Here is a 16,523-nt window from a genome sequence, read left to right on the forward strand (position 1 = left end):
ACAGAAACATTTCTTTAAACCACCTCTTTATTCATGTTGACAAGGATCCCTACCCTCCACCCGCAGGCCATCCCTCAATCGGGCACAGAATTCAAGTCAAGATGCAACGAACAGCTATTCTCTTTGGTATTCTGAACGTGGGTACCAACCGTCTACCTAGCAGATGTCAATTATTTGAGGAACCGCAGCAACAGTCATGAAAAGAACACTGTTCTGAGTAAGAGTGTGCTGTCTACTCAAAAGAAGACAAAAGCCTGCAGTGGTGGCTTCAGGGAGACAGAAATCAAAAGGTTGTTTCCTGTACTTCACTAGTCCACAGAAAAATGACAGTCAATCATGATTTTATTTCCTGTTCTCATTTGAAGTGACTTTGTTATTGGTTGGTCCTATAAACTTTGGGAATCTTTTGAGTGCTATATACATGGAAAGAAGGGTAATTATTAGTTTTACTCTGCAGCTGATTTATGAAACAACCTTGGGCACTGTTCCAAATTTCACTGTCCTAGACAAAGCTCTCTCTACTTCACAACTCATGGAGATGAATCAGATAAGCAGAGAAAGTGAAGAGAGTAAGCTCAAAATGCAAGGTGTATATGGAGATGAAGATTAGGATGGTGACAACAACGACAATGAGAAGAGACAAAAGAGCAGAGTAGGGGCATACTTCTCACAAGTAAGGTTCTTTATTCATCTTCTAGCTCTCTTCTCTATCTACTCTTTTTTCTCCCACTCTATATATCTTCTGAGCACTTGAGATCTGTCTGCCAAGTGCTTCTGAATTCTAGGGAACTGAAGACTGAAGTCCAATAAGGCAGATCTAGGGCAGCTCACAGGTTAATAATTCTTCTCATCTATCGCAGCAAAAAACTACAGTGCCCTCATCTTGACCTTAACTACCACAGAATTTCAACAAAAATAGAACTGAAGGTCATGTTTCTTTAATGTGCTTTTTTTTTGACATTTAGTAAAAGATTTAAGCTTATATCTGTCAAAGGATTGCAATCTATAGAATTCGCAATGCTGAAGAAAATATTTGGACTTCCACATAGAGGAAGGTCCAAGGCTCTGAAATGGGAGATGAGTTTCCATCCAACAGGTTATTTAATGGCCTTGATGACATAATTTGATCGAGGCAATGCCTTGGACACCAGAATATTGCTCACTATGGGGAAAGTTTAGTGTCAGAGTGGGTATGACTTTCAACATGGAGAGGAGATGGTAGATATTAAAATTTCCAATAAACTGCTGGGTTTTTCCTTGCACTCTGCCAGTCCATGAACCACAGTACCATAGAGAAAAGAAGGCTGAGTTATAACCTCGGCGCTGTCATAAACAGCTAGGTGACCGCTGGCAAGTTACTTCACCTTTCTAGGTGCTGCTTTTCCTCATCCATAAACCAAGAGGCCCGACTGGATGAGTTCTGAGACCTAAGATTTCTATATTTTGACTTCCCAACCCAACTCCACCCAAATATTTAAGATATAAAGAACAGGTTCTTTCCATAAATTTGGAACTCATCTCTCCTTCATACCTTAAGCTTGGCCAGACAAGTGACTTATTCTTTAGTACGTGACTGTCATCATCATTCAAAAATCTTTGCAAGCTCTCAAGGACAGTTAAACTTCTCAGTTTTGGCCCCTGATCTGATGGTGACAGCATGATAGGAGAAAATGAGTTCTCCTAACCTAAACCAATTGAGCAGTGATTGCAGGCAAAATGATTCCAAGGAGATGCCCAGGAAGATAAGGAGGAGATTCCTGTGGCTTCTGTTAATCACCGACACTTCACGCACCGATGCACTAATAACTACAGTCACACTTAATCAGGGCAGACAGCCGCATCCTCTTAGGGCTGGGAGAAAATGACAGGAGGGGACCCCCACTCCTCAGGCGAGGTGAAGAGACCACGCAAGAGGCCTCGCAAGAGGCAAGAGGCCTTGCCAATGAATACTATCATTATACCCCCCAAGGAGGGGAAACAGGAATGTGTGCTATTAGGAAGTGTCTCCATTGGATGCTCCAGGCGAGGAAAAGACCCACTCCCACCCTTTCTTTCCAGCTGTAGTCTGACTAGCGCTAAGATCCCCCTGCCACGATTCTGGTCATCTTTCCCAGTCATATAGAATTTGTTCCCCAAAGATCAGAGCACTTCGCACACAACAATCAGCATTCCTGAGATGCCTTTTATCTTATTTGATCACTGCAGAAAGTCAAGTTCAGAGAGGCTCATATGTCTCTTGTGAGTTTCCTGGAACAGAATTTAATGGCCAAAGCCTTGGACTAGGAAGCAGGAAGCCTGGTTCTAATCTCAGTGGCACTGTTGACTCACTGTGCGACCCAGGGAAATTGACTTCCCTGGGCCCTTTCTTTCTCCAGCTATAAAATGGAGTCACTACTGACCACACAAGAGCACTAAGAGAAAAAAGGGAAAATCAACGTCAAAGTGACTTGAACAATTCAGAATTAAGGAGCTCTTCACATCCAAGTAACAATTACAGTAGGACCCAGTTACAAATAAGTCTTGGTGAACAGGGCTACTCCTCAGTTATGCAGCTTCGTGATGAAGATGGCGTCATGGAGCGGTTAAGAGGGTGAGCTCCGGAGTCAGACTTCCTGGATTCAGTTCTGACTCCATCACTTATTACGAATTATGCCCCTTATGCCTCCATTTTTCCATCTGTACAATGAAGAGCATAATAGTACTGACCTCACAGAGCTGCGGTGGGAATGAAACAATTCATACAAACAGTTTACAATAGTCACAGGCACATAGCAAGTAACCAAAACAGATTAGATACTATTATTTGACTTAACATAAGGCTAAAACTTAGATAATCTATAGTAGTAGATGACTAGCAGGAACTATCTTATCTTTCCACAATATTTTGCTATCTAGCTTCTGATGAAAGCCCAAGGGAAAAAAAAATCAGCTCAAGATTAAAACCCCCAAGGTGAGAACCATATTGGCTATACGTGTAAGCGACTACAGGAAGATCCACAGGTATAAACAACTGTGTCGGGAGCAAGGTGCAGGGTACGCAAAGTTGAGATAGCTGACTCACATTGTCACCAACAGAAGAGACCATTCTGTTCCCCATGGTGAACTCCAAGGTAAGGGCGACACCACACTAGAAGCCTGTCAGGGGAAATGTGCCATGGGCACATACACAGGGGACCTGATGTGATGTGAGCAGCAATGACCAAAGCCCTGACACAGCCAAGAGCTCATACAAGGTTCTTCTACACTACGGTCAACACAAGGGCTCTGGAGAACATCCAGGTCTGCTGGCTTCCAGTCAAGAAATCTCCCTATTGCCTCCAACAATCCAGAAACATACCCTGCAAGACACACTTCCTCAGGGCATATAGTCCTTTTGCCTCTCACCTCTTATAAGTATTCCTATGCTTTGCCAACTAAAACTCCTTCCCAAGCTATTATCTCCCCAAACCAGAAGTGCTTTACAAAAAAGTAAATCGGTGTATTTGAAGGTTAACCAGGATAAGCATGCAAAACCTTGCAGACCTATTCCCCACCCCTCCTCAATTGTGCTTCCTTTGCTGAACAATTCACTTCTCTCTCCTGGCTTGGAAGCCAGCCCTTCCACCTATAGTTCAGCAGCATGGGGCTCACAGCCCAGGCTGTCTGGAAACAATTCCTTCAGCTGCATGGCTACAGGCCAGCAAAGGGCCTGAGAACCAACTCTATGAAGAGTTACAGTCTCAGTAGGTGAGGGTAAAAGGGATTTAGAAAATAGAGGAGTTAGAGATGAGAATCAGCTCTGAGAGCCATGAGACATGGAAAAATGGATATGATAGGGAACCTAATGACTTCTCCTTTTCATTGGGTAATAAGAACTTAATTCTGTGCTCCCCCTCAAGATCAAAGCTCCAGTGGGCACTACTCTTAGACTCAGGTCTTGGCAGAAGAACTGGATGACCCCACTGTGCTTGCACTGCAACACTAGATCCAACAGCAAGGCAAATATAATGACTCCCTTTACCTACGTCTCCTGCTCAAAATTCTTTTGTTCTGCATGTCTCCCTGATTCTAGCCAGTGCCTATTCATGGGACCTTGGGCAAGTCATTTAATCTCTCTCAGCCTCAATTTGCCCATCTGTAAAACTGGGGCTGAAAATTATCTGTCTTAACTTCTTCACACAAATGTTATAATGATCAAATAAGATGAAATATTAAAGCACGTGGTAAATTACAATGTGCTATTTGTAACTCTAATAAATTTCAAGGTCATGTGGTCCAGCCTCTGCACAAAACTAAAGTCAGATGTACAATGGAATAATCAAAATGAATTAAAAGGGAATTCTAGTCTTTAGCTGCATCTAAGGACATTACAAGTGATCTAGTTCATAACCGTCACTTTGCAGTTCCTTTTCTCTCCTCCCCAGAACCGCTATACCTCAAAGCTGCATGACAGCCTTACTCTCCCAAACCCTAAACTCTCTTACCTCCAGCTCCTCTGGCTTTCGTTTCTCCCTCTCCCTCCTCCTTTTTCTATCAGTTCTTTAATATGCAGCTCGACTTAGCCCCACTTACATTTTTTTCCTCTCAACTGTACTATTATATAAAAGTGATGTCTGTCAACTTGCCCCTTTTTCCTTTCACTTTTCCAGTTCTAGCTCTTTCCATCTAATTCTACGATTTGCATTAAAAAGCCTGGGAACAGATGGGTAAGGGCACAAATCTCTTTAGAGGAAGAGGCTAAAGCAGCAGAGCCTAGTTCTCTTCGTGGAGCTAAGGTGGGGGCAGGGACATATATTAGCAAATCTTGACCCTGTCATGTGTTACTCTTATTATCCCCACTTAACAAGGTACCTACAAATCTATTAAAGATGCCTTATGGCATAAGATGCATAAGATGTCACACAGCATCAACGAAGGAGTATGCAGGAAGGGGCTTGCAAGCAGTCCTCACAGAAAGCCAGACTTAGTGGTTTGTGTTTAGAATGGCAGACCTGTAAGGGACGAATGAGGCATAAAGAGAGTGTTTTCCAAAATCTCTTCTGCAGAAAGATAGCTCCCAGGATATTAACACATATCACGTGGAGAAAGTATGATTCCATGGCCAAATTAGTCAGAGAAATGCTGGGTTAAACAAAGTGAAGGGGGATTCTCTAACTTCAGGACTTCCCAGCAAATTTAAATAGGAGAGTTTTAACAAGGAACATTTTGGATGGTAAATGTTTTACAGAATATATTTTAGGAAACGTTGATTTTGATTCTCTTCCTTGTTTTATAAATAAGGAAGCTGAGACCCACGGGGAATAGTGACCCACATAACATCACTCAGGGTTCCAGTAGAGAGGTGGGGCTAGAACCCAGGTTTCCAAAACTCCATTTTTGTATATGAGGCTTCTGGAGGAATGACAGAGAGGAAGCACACCTCTAGAGAACTGCAAGCTGCATTTACTCCAGCAGCAAGTTTATCATACCGAAATCACCATCCAGGACAACCACTATCACACACTAAGTCTGAATCAGATCCACGTGTCATGATTGGTAGCCTTCTGATCAATACAGAGAAGCATGATGAAGCGCCACCTTACTAAATGGAAATGCTTCTTCTCTACCACAGACCAAGGTGAGCCTGCGTCCTGGTGCTGTCTACCCATTCTCATTCCAGAGCCCTTATTCAACGGTTGAGATCTCTCCAGTCGTGTGCATGTAACTAAGTACAAAGTTCAGATGAAACTAAAAGAGGATTTCCTTACACAGGAGCAAGGACAGACTACTGTGATAGTTCCCCCACGTCTCGCATTAAAATATCCACCTCCAACTCTTGCCTCTCTATCAGCAGGGAGATTGGTCAATGCTGGGAGTACTCTGGGTCCGTCAGAGGAAAACAAAAGATGACTGATGACTGACGACTGCCCCTTTACCTTCTTCTTGGATTTAAAGACGTTACACCTGAAGATATTGCTGGCACCATCTCGAGCGATATAGCTGAAGATCTTCAAGTCTTGGGAATCATGAGAGACGTAGAAGATCCTACAGGAAGAGCAACAGAAAAATGCACTGAAAATGGCATTAGGTTCAAATCTCCCACAAGGAAACCTCTGTTTAAGGATACTCTGAAGACAGAGCTTACTAGTCACTCGAGAAAGCCTTCTTCCTGTGAAAGCCATAATGCAGGTGACACTTCCAACAGCTCCACCAACACTGACACTCCTGTGAGTGACATGCAGATTTGGAAGGGTGGGCACAAGTAGGACATGGAAGCCACACTATTACCGGCCATCTCCTTAGGCAGCAAATCCGTCCTGGTAACTTGTGTGTTAGAAGGAAAAATCATCCCAACCTTATCAGAGCAGTAACTCTGCATCCAACCCAGGGAAATGCGGGTGAGTTTCCTGACGCCCATTCACAGTTATCTCCAAACAAGGAGACTCAGGGAACCAGCCATGCTAACCACGTCGGGAGAGACTAAGACACTGTTTCATTGTCATAGGTCCCGCAGTGACAGTGACTCCATTTCCCATCCCCCTCGGTCAGGCCCACGGCTTGCATGTATTCATTCCATCATTCAACCAATCCCCCAAGCGCACACTCTGGGCCAGCACTATTCCAGCAGCCAGGGGGACAGCGGCAACAGGACAGATAAAGCCCCTGAATTCTTGGAGCTCACATGTAGAAGATGTCAATAAACAAATAGAACATGAGTGCTATGAAGAAAAAGCTGGCAGAATAAGGCACAGGGCATGATGGGGGCCTCTATCTTAGACAGGGTGGCCAGCAGGAAGGCCTCACGGAGAAGCAGAGACCTGAATGATATGGCGGAGCCAGTCACAGTGCTATCTGGGCAAAAGCACAGCCGGAAGCTGGAACAGCAAGTTTCACAGCCCTGCAGCATTTGGAAGGTGCTTGAAGTGTTCAAGGAATGGCCAGAAGGAGTGAGTGTGGTCAGCGACCGGGTCAGAGAGGCAGCCAGAGACCAGAACACAGAAGGCCTTGAAGGTCAGGGCTTATGTTCCAAATGAGACGAGAAGCCATCAAAAGCTTTTGAGCAGAGGTCTGACTTCCTGATGTTTTAAACTAAAGGGCCATTCTGGCTGTTGGGGGCAAGAGTAGAGGCAGAGGGAAAGGCTGGGAAAAGGGGAAGAATTATAAGCAAGGGCCGAATGGCTGACCCTTAAGTGGGCCTTGCACAGGGTACCACCAGAACCACCAGGTCTGAGCGCTGACAGCATGGGGCAGGGGAGGAAATATAGGAGATGCATCAGGGGAATTGGTTTTGGGCAATCCAAGGAGAGTGCTGCTCTGGATAAACACCTCTGGGGCCACATCATTTCCATAAAACTTGTTTTCCTCAACAACACTGGTACCTTTCATCCAAGGATTTAACACGTCTGATCTCTTTCAGTGTAAGTCAGTGCTGTGTACTAGAAAGACAGTGAGATTTAGAGTTGTATCTACAACTCTGCCACTTACTACAAGGTAGCCATGTAACCCTCAGAGGCTCAGTTTTGTTATCTGGAAAATGGGACTATTAATAGTAACACCTTGCAGGTCTATTGGGAAGATGAAATAACTAGCAAAGTGCCTTTTTACACCTCCTTACCAACACAGCCTGTAAACAGTCTGGTTACCAGGATTCTCACCACAGGACCCCAGGAAGCCTGGGACGGACATTCAAAAGAAAAGTGGATACACAGAGAACAATAATCCTGGGAAGAAACCCAAGTTTACCTTGGGGAGCACAGTTTCCCTGCTGAACTCTGCTAGAAGTCATCTCAGTACATCTCACATGTCTACTAACTCTAAATGATGCTGAAATAGAGGTTGTCATGTTTGTTTAATTAATGTGGCTTCCTAAAAAGCTATCTCATGTTATTGGACCCACAGAGTCCCCTATCCTTCTAACAACACCAGTGTTTTCCTAACATGGAAGGGACGGGCCAACAACTGTACCTTAGCACCTCTTGCCTGAGCTCCAGGCCCACCCAACCAACCCTTCCAGACGTCCCCACCTGAACATTTCTCAAGCTTCTCAAATTTATCCTGCCCCCAACTGAATTAATCACCTTCCCCATAATTCTCCAAGCAAACTGGCCTTCCTTCTCCCAAGCCCCATCTTGATGAGGGGCACCATGTCCACCCAAGCCAGAAACTTGGGCAATATCCTTGATTCCTTCCTCTCTTGTTTTCCAATATCTGTCACTCTGACCAAGTTCTTTGCAGCCCACTTCCTTAACGTCTCTGAAATGTATTTTTTTTCTTCAACTCCTCATTTTTCACCTGGATTTTTGCAACCCACCTCGTGTCTCTCTGCTTCTTAGCTCACCCATTGCCTACATTGATAGCAAAGTGGTATTTTTAAAAACACAAACTACATCCCTCATTTTCCTCTTGAAACCATTCAATGGCTTCTCACCACCCTCAGGATAAAGTCCAAACTCCTTAGCATGGAGTACCTACTTTTCTGCTTGCATCTCTCTCCAGAATCTTGACTTATATAGCCCTTCAGAACTAGTCACATACATCTTCCTGCCTTTGTAACTGCTGTGACATCCTTGGCATCCTTCAAGACTTGGTTCAGAGAAGCCTCCCCTGCCTCCTGCTCCCCAAGTCTGAGCTGCTGAACCTCCTTGGGCTCACCTTTACCACAGCACATATCTCACACTATGATGTCTATATTGGAGCTCCTTGAAGGAACAAGGACCACATCTTGCTATCCCTAGTGTCAGCATGGTGACTGGCACATAGGAGGTTCCTAATGCCTGCTTAGGAGGGACAGAGGCATCCTTGCTGTCATTAACAAGCACCCAAATTTGGTCTGCCTGGCCATTCATTTCCCCCCACCTCAGGAAGTCAGGTCGAGTTAGTTCAGATGCATCATATATAAAACTCGCTTGATTTTTGAGTTTTTCATTTATTATTATGCAACACCCTAAGGACTGAGAACTGGATATAAAATTGACAGAGCAGATATAAATGCAGGCTGGCGTGTCAACAAGACACAGACGTGGAAGGCACCCAGGGACAGCAGCAAGCTAGGGCCAACTCTACCCTGATGGACAAAGCACCTCTTCAGCAAATACGATGACAACCTGTACGTGCATGCAGCCACTCTCTTTGGACTGGAGCTCTCTGGAGATTGCTGTGAAATGTCTGAGTTCAGAAACTTCATGTGTAATTACTAAAAGTAAATAACCTCTGGCTAACCAAAAAGTCAGCTAGTTAGAGCTTAGAAAAGTGTCCACCAACACAATCGAGAAGCAGAAAGTTTTCCATGTGACCTCATTCACCGACAATTAAAATATCAATAAATTAAGGCCTGGCTTCAAACTCCAGATGTAGAAATAGATTCTAAGAACCCTTATTTCTTCATACGTTGGTTTTCTTAAGAACTGTGATTGTGTGTGTTGGGGGCAGGGGAGGGGAGAAAAAAATAACATGAGTGCTGGAGAGAATGAGGAAAGATTTCCCCTCCCCCTCCTCCGTCTTTCCCCTTAAGTCCAGTGCAGTTCCGATCCTGCTTCCGAAAAGTATCTCAGTTTTCTCCACTTTCAGTACAATTATCAAGGGTAAGATGGCAAAGCAGTTCAGACAGTGTTAATAGTCATTGCTAAGGTTTTGTTCCTCCCTCAAATTTCCTAAAAATTTTATTTCAAAATATGCGGAGAATTGTAATTTTCACTTACTAATGGAACGGTTATGCTTTAAAGCCATAGCAAGGCACTTTTCTGCAGATTATTATGTCCATAAACTTACCACAAATGACTGGAATGTAAAAAATAGCTTGGAGAGGGGCCGGCCCGGTGGCGCAGTGGTTAAGTGCACACGTTCACCAGTTCGGATCCCGGGTGCAGACATGGCACCGCTTGGCATGCTATACTGTGGTAGGTATCCCATATATAAAGTAGAGGAAGATAGGCATGGATGTTAGCTCAGGGTCAGTCTTCCTTAGCAAAAAGAGGAGGATTGGCAGCAGTTAGCTCAGGGCTAACCTTCCTCAAAAAAAAATGTATATCTTGGAGAAACTGGATTTGGGTTTATCATCATGCTGGAATTCAGGTTGACAGAATGACAAAGAACCTCGAGATGCACCAACACGCCCCTTCCCTGACTACTAATCTATATGTAAACTTGTTTCTCTGGGAGCACAGGAAAAAAAACAGGATACAGAATAGGAAGAGACCTGAGCGTTCATCAGGCCTGGGTCCAACCCAGCAATGCACTCCCTGATAGAATATCCATTCCCTTTTTTGAGAGCTTCTAGTTATCTGGAAATTTTCCCTGACATTGATTAGAAATCTACCAACAGGAATGCAGTGGAGGGAAACAGTTGAAAACGCTGGCTCTGGTGTGGGACAGACCTGGTTAGGCCCAGGCTCTGCCACTTGCTAGCCGTGAGATCCTGGTCATTACTTTGATCTTCTTGGGTTCTTTACCTGTGAAATGAGGACGATCATAGTACTGTGTCTCACTCAAGGGGTTTAAAGAATGTGTGCAGAGATCAGCTTCTAGCAGATGGTTAATAAATGGTAACTGCTCTTACTGCTTCCACACTACTGCCTTAATTCTATCCTTTGGGACCTTAAAGGAGAAGGCTAAACCTTTTTCCAAATGGCAACCATTTGAACATTTGGAAATAACACTATGTTTACATTTACCCCTTTCATTTTTTTTATTTTTGAGGAAGATTAGCCCTGAGCTAACATCCGCTGCCAATCCTCCTCTTTTTGCTGAGGAAGATTGGCCCTGAACTAACATCCGTGCCCATCTTCCTCTACCTTATATGTGGGATGCCTGCCACAGCATGGCTTGACAAGCGGCGTATAGGTCTGCACTTGGGATCTGAACTGGTGAACCCTGGGCCGCTGAAGCAGAACATGCAAACTTAACCACTGTGTCATTGGGCCAGCCCCACTCCTTTGATTTCTAAAGTGACGCACTTCTTTATTCACAAGTTCCTCAAGTGGCCCATTTCCCAGATCCCTTGCTGCTCTGGCAGCTCTGTACTGTGGTAAGAGTTCAGGTTTTCAGATGAGAAAGATCTGGATTCAAGTCTTAGCTTTGCCACTTCCTAGATGTTGGCCTTAGGCAAACTACTCAGTTGTCATAACCCTCTCTTTCCTCATCTAAAATAGGTAGATTAATAATCTCTTTATAATGTTAAGTATTAAAACATACATATACCCTAATATTTAACTCAATATCCAGCACACAGTGAGTTGATCAGTAAATGTGAGCTCCTTCTTCCTTGTTAACCTTTTCTGTACATACCCCAACTTGCCAACGACTCTTAAATTGCAGCTCACAGAACTGAATGCATGTTCCTAAAGGTATGAGAACGTCACAGATAAACATGTATTGGATAAACATGTATTGGATAAACATTTTCAATGCTCCAGAACGGAATTTTCAGCAAAGCATCTTTAATCATGTTTTTTTCTTTAGTTACAGCATCTCACTGCTGGTTCACTCAAACATTCAAAGCTTATCTGTGCACCTGCTCTCAGGGCAGATGTCCTAAGCATACTTGGGTGACTGGCTTTTAGGACTGGCTCCTAGTGATCACTATTTCCTTTTCCAAGCTCTCACAGACCACCCGCTGAATGATCTCTGGGGGCAATGACAAGTTCACTAGTCTGTAATTCCTAGACGCAGATTTCCCCTGTCTCTAAAAAGTGGGATGTTTTATTTTTGGAATCTTCCCATATCTCATCCATTCCCCATGGTTTTGCAAAGATGACCAATCATGATTTTGTAATGATATTCTTTAGGACCCCAGGACCTAAGGGACGGAGGGCTGGACACACTTTGAACAGTGAGGGATGCCTGCTTTCTTCTTCATGGTTTTTGAACTTCTATTTTTAAAATCACCCATGTTCTAGTGTTTCTAGTTTGAAGATCAGACAGTTCTCTACAGGAGAGACAAAAAAAGAGAGACACAGTTAGAACAATGGCACTTGAGGGCTTCTTGTCATGTGTTACTCTCTCTTCTTTTACACTTTTTGTCTCTCATCTTCAGCCTTTTCCATGAGTCCAATGCATGTGGCGTTTCAGCCATTTTTTTTTTTTTTAAAGACTGGTACCTGAACGAACAACTGTTGCCAATCTTCCTTTTTTTTTTTTTCTGCTTTTTCTCCCCAAACCCCCCCAATACATAATTGTATATTTTAGTTGTGGGTCCTTCTAGTTGTGGCATATGGGACTCTGCCTCAATGTGGCCTGATGAGCGGTGCCATGTCCGCACCCAGGATCCGAACCAGTGAAACCCTGGGCTGCCACAGCGGAGCACATGAACTTAACCACTTGGCCACAGGGCAGGCCCCCTCACCCCTTTTAGTAATGGTTGTTCCTTTGTACTCATACTTGGTTTTAAGCTTTGTCTTTCATACTGTGGGGGTTTTTTGTTTGTTTGTTTTTTGCTAAGGAAGATTTGCCCTGCACTAACATCTGTTGCCAATTTTCCTCTTTTTGCTTAAGGAAGAGTCTCCCTGAGCTAACACCTGTAGCAATCTTCCTCTATTTTGTAGGTAGGTTGCCGCCACAGCATGGCTTGATGAGTGGTGTGTAGGTCCATGCCTGAGATCCTAACCCACAAACCTGGGCTGCCAAAACAGAGCGTGTCGAACTTAACCACTATGCCATGGGGCTGGCCCCCATAGTGTGTACTTTTTAAGGAACATTTTATGAAAGTTTGGATAGCTACATGATTTTTCTTCACAGTTTCACCATTTTTGGCCTATATGAAATCAATTATGTTGTAGTTCTGTCTTCGAGTTCATCTCTTATTCCTTCTCCGTCCGGCCATGAAATCATACCTTACCCTGTCATCACTCCTCTCTCTGAATATAATGACCTCTGATATGACATGGTAACGTCCCCCCATATCGTAGTATTCTGTCCCTATTGCCCCTCATCTCCATGGGGACTGTTTGCTGACTTTGGAACCTAATGGCTACAGAGAATGTGAAAAGTCTTGAGTCCCCTGCCTCCACGGTTTCTTGAGTCTACATCCATGCTCCCCCATCCAAGACACAGAGCCCCACAGAGGAGCGTCCACGCCCCCTGCTGCTCAAAACTTGTGCCGCCACAGGGCAAAGCACAGGACCTGAGGGCAGAGGATGAGACCTGTCATGGGGCCTCAAGCCAAGTTTTCTCCTTCTCTCAGCCTTCTTTCCTGATCCTTGACGTGAGAATAAAAATATCTTTCAGAGTGGTTGCAAGGTTCTGGGATGGGCAAATATTGAGAGTGGATGAGACAGTGGATGGGCAAATAGTCTGTAACCCATGAAGTGTTGTAGAAATGCTTTAAAACTGTGGAAACAACCCTCGAAATGGCAAGTGGAAGTATAAAGAGAAATCATCATTTCCCCAATGTCACCATCTCCCTGGGGGTTTTCCACTTGGAATGCGGCACAGAGATTTTTCTCCTGACGTCCGTGAAGGCATGGGCATTCCTAACCCAAAAGACACCGCACAAGGACAGAGGGAAATGAACTGTGATTGAAAAGATAAGCTACCAAGTAACTTGCAGATGGTGGAGACAAAAATCCAGTAGGGTCTTCTTAAGGCAAAACCTCTGGGAGAATGTGAAAGAAGCACAATGTGAAAAATGCAGAGAACAGAACCACAGAACCAACCTGCTGGTTGAGACCAGCTGAATGTGGCACAGCCATGAAGGCAGGGTCCTGGGAAAATCCAGCATGACTCCTGCCCACGGGAGCAATGACTCCCCAGGCAGCCCAGCCCGCGTGACTTTGTGGGCCCCCAAAGGAATGTGTTATCCTCAGAGGGCCTGGGGAGAATATGAGAAAAGGTGGTAGTTTGGAGGGAGGCCCCCAATGCCTTGCTAATAAAACCACATGAGGATCTATAGCAGCGAATGACCACTACTCCCACCCACAGCCCCAGCATGCGGCCTGAATACTGGGGGGTCTTTTTCTCTTCCTATCCAGCCCTGTAGTATTCACACAGTTTCACCCTCCTGTCCCTGGTTGTCACTCTTTCCCCATGCCTCTTATATTTAATTTAATCTTTAGATAAAATTGTCCTTCATCTTGATCATTCTCCTCTCTTCTTACTGGTTTGGTCTGATTATCTTTTCTCCCGCTGGATTTACAGGGCTCTTCGTCACTTTGGCTGGTTTTCTTTCACTAGAAGTTATTTCAATTTCCATCTTCTTCATCCCTCATTTTCGCCATTCTTGAGTTGAGGACTGTCTCCCTCAGATTTCACTTTCTCAGGGTTGCTATTTGGCGTAAAGTAATGGGATAAACTCATAAAACGTTGCCCACAGTCCCTCACGGAACTGGTCTCTTCACCTCACAGACGTCTGAGGTGTTGGGACACATAGTCCCAGATCCGCTTGTTGCCATAACCGGGTCATGTGTCACAGACCTACCCCATCACAGTATGATCTGGAAAGAAGTCTGGGATTCTTGGGCTAGGAGAGACCTCAAGAGACAAGCAAGCCCATCTACTCAACTGCAGGCAGAGAAACGCAAATATCGGAGCTGACTTCTAAGGTTTCTTCAAGGAATAAAATTACACAAATGTCTAAATTATTACAGCAACGATCTACTACGTGCCTAGAGTAAGAAACAAGCCATCAATTGAGTTTTAAAATCTAGTGAGAGTCAGACAAACACACATTTATCTTTTGAAAGTCTACCTACAGCACCCTCACAGACTATCTCAGCAGTTAATTTATGCTTTAATTTCGTAACCGTTAAGAAGTTCTTTCTTACGTCCCACTAAAATCTCCCCTGCTTTACTTGAATCAATCACAAACCATCACACAGCACTTTCTAAATGCCAAGCGCTGTGATAAGTTAATTTCTTCTTGTTCAGCGCTTGACAGGCAGGCAAAACACAGGCCACGGTCCCTCACAAAACCACCACCACAAAAACCCTTTCATATATTTCAAGGCATTAACTTCTCTCCAATACTGGTAATTTCTCCAAAATGACTGTCACCTGCTGTTGGCTCTTAAAAACCAAAGTTTAACAGGCTGCCAATTCTTTCTCCTCTGCCTCTGTGGTATCCAGGTTCACACATTCAGTGTGTTCACGTTTTCTGGGGTCAGCCCATCCTTCCCACACTTCTGAGGGTCCTCAGTCTTCCAGAGACACAACTTTCTTTCCACAGCCAGAGGGAAAACCAACACAGCACAAACAGGAGGGCTGCTACTTTGACTGGCGTGTGCTGGGGAGCCTCGCCTAGCCAGCTGCATCTTCCTCTCCTTTCCCCATGAACAATTTATCCTCTTGCTTTCAAGACTGTGACTCCTTCCCTTCTTCAATTGCTATGTGTAGAGAAGCGTTAGGCATAAGTCTTTCCAACGCAAAATGAATCGTAATCAAAGGCTGACACCCTTCCTATCCACCCCCCTGGACACCTTGAGACCTCTGTGATTTCGTGGAACAATAGAACTAACAGAACAGCCACAAAGCCTCAGTGGAGGTGGCAGCCCTTCTGATTTCTCAAAGCCACTTTATACTCTGAGCCATAGTTTTCTCAACTGCAAAATGGCCTGAGAAGAGGCTCATGGGATTGCGATGAGAATCAAATGAAATGATTTATACATAGTGCCTGTCACACAGTAGGTGCTCAAAAAATCTTTACTAAACTGATCAAATAGGAATACTTGTTAGTCTCCTGTGTGTCTACCCTGTGCCAGCCATTGCTTTAATCACTTTATAGGTAAAAACTCCTCGAACCCTCCCAACAGCCTTTTGAGGGAGGTGCTATTACTGTCCCCATTTTGGAGATGAGGGAACTGAGAGGGGTTACCCAACTTTCTCAATGCCACACAGCTAGTAGGTACACGTATTAGTTTTATAGGGCTGCTGTAACAAATTACCACAAACTGGATGGTTTAAAACAATAGAAACTTAATCTCTCATGGTTCAGGAGGCCAGAAGGCAGAAGTCAAGGTGCTGGCAAGGTTAGCTCCTTCTGGAGGCTCTGAGGGAGAGTCCACCCCAGGCCTCTCTGCTGGCTTCTGGCTTCTGGTTTCCGGCGATCCTTGGCATTCTTTGGCTTTTAGCTGCATCATTTGAATCCGCAGCCTCCATCTTCACATGGCCTTCTCCCCTGCATCTCCTCTATGTTTCTGTCTCCAAATTTCCCTCTTCTCATAAGAACACCAGTCATTAGATTTGAGGCCCACCCTTATCCACTATGACCTTATTGTAACTTAATTACATTTGCAAAGTCCCTATTGCCAAATAAGGTCACATTCATAGGTATCAGAGGTTAGGACTTGGGCTTATCTTTCTGAAGGACACAATTTGACCCACTACAGTCTGAGCCAGAATGTGAACCCCAGCAATCTCAAGTAAGTTTTTTTTTTTTCCTAGTGAGGAAGATTAGCCCTGAGCTAACATCTGTTGCTAATCTTCCTCTTTTTGCTTGAGGAACACTGTCAGTGAGCTAACATCCGTGCCAATCCTCCTCTATTTTGTATGTGGGACGCCACCACAGCATGGCTTAATGAGCAGTGTATAGATCTACACCCAGGATCCAAACCCATGAACCCCAGGTTGCCAAAGCA

At 44.4% G+C, this 16,523-nt stretch overlaps 1 protein-coding gene across 9 annotated transcripts in view; it reads right to left on the bottom strand.

Annotated features, from left to right (window-relative positions):
* The window catches only part of CUNH1orf226 (chromosome unknown C1orf226 homolog), a 213,897-nt gene that overhangs the window by 44,445 nt on the left and 152,929 nt on the right, over positions 1-16,523 (bottom strand). For all 9 annotated transcript variants that reach the window (XM_070608217.1, XM_070608214.1, XM_070608218.1 and 6 more), the window contains one exon: positions 5,895-6,003. In XM_070608217.1, coding sequence (XP_070464318.1) covers positions 5,895-6,003 — 109 coding nt within the window. The remainder of the gene's footprint in view (positions 1-5,894; positions 6,004-16,523) is intronic.

Source organism: Equus przewalskii, unplaced genomic scaffold (genome assembly GCF_037783145.1).
Source record: "Equus przewalskii isolate Varuska unplaced genomic scaffold, EquPr2 ChrUn-5, whole genome shotgun sequence".
NCBI classification, from domain to species: domain Eukaryota; kingdom Metazoa; phylum Chordata; class Mammalia; order Perissodactyla; family Equidae; genus Equus; species Equus przewalskii.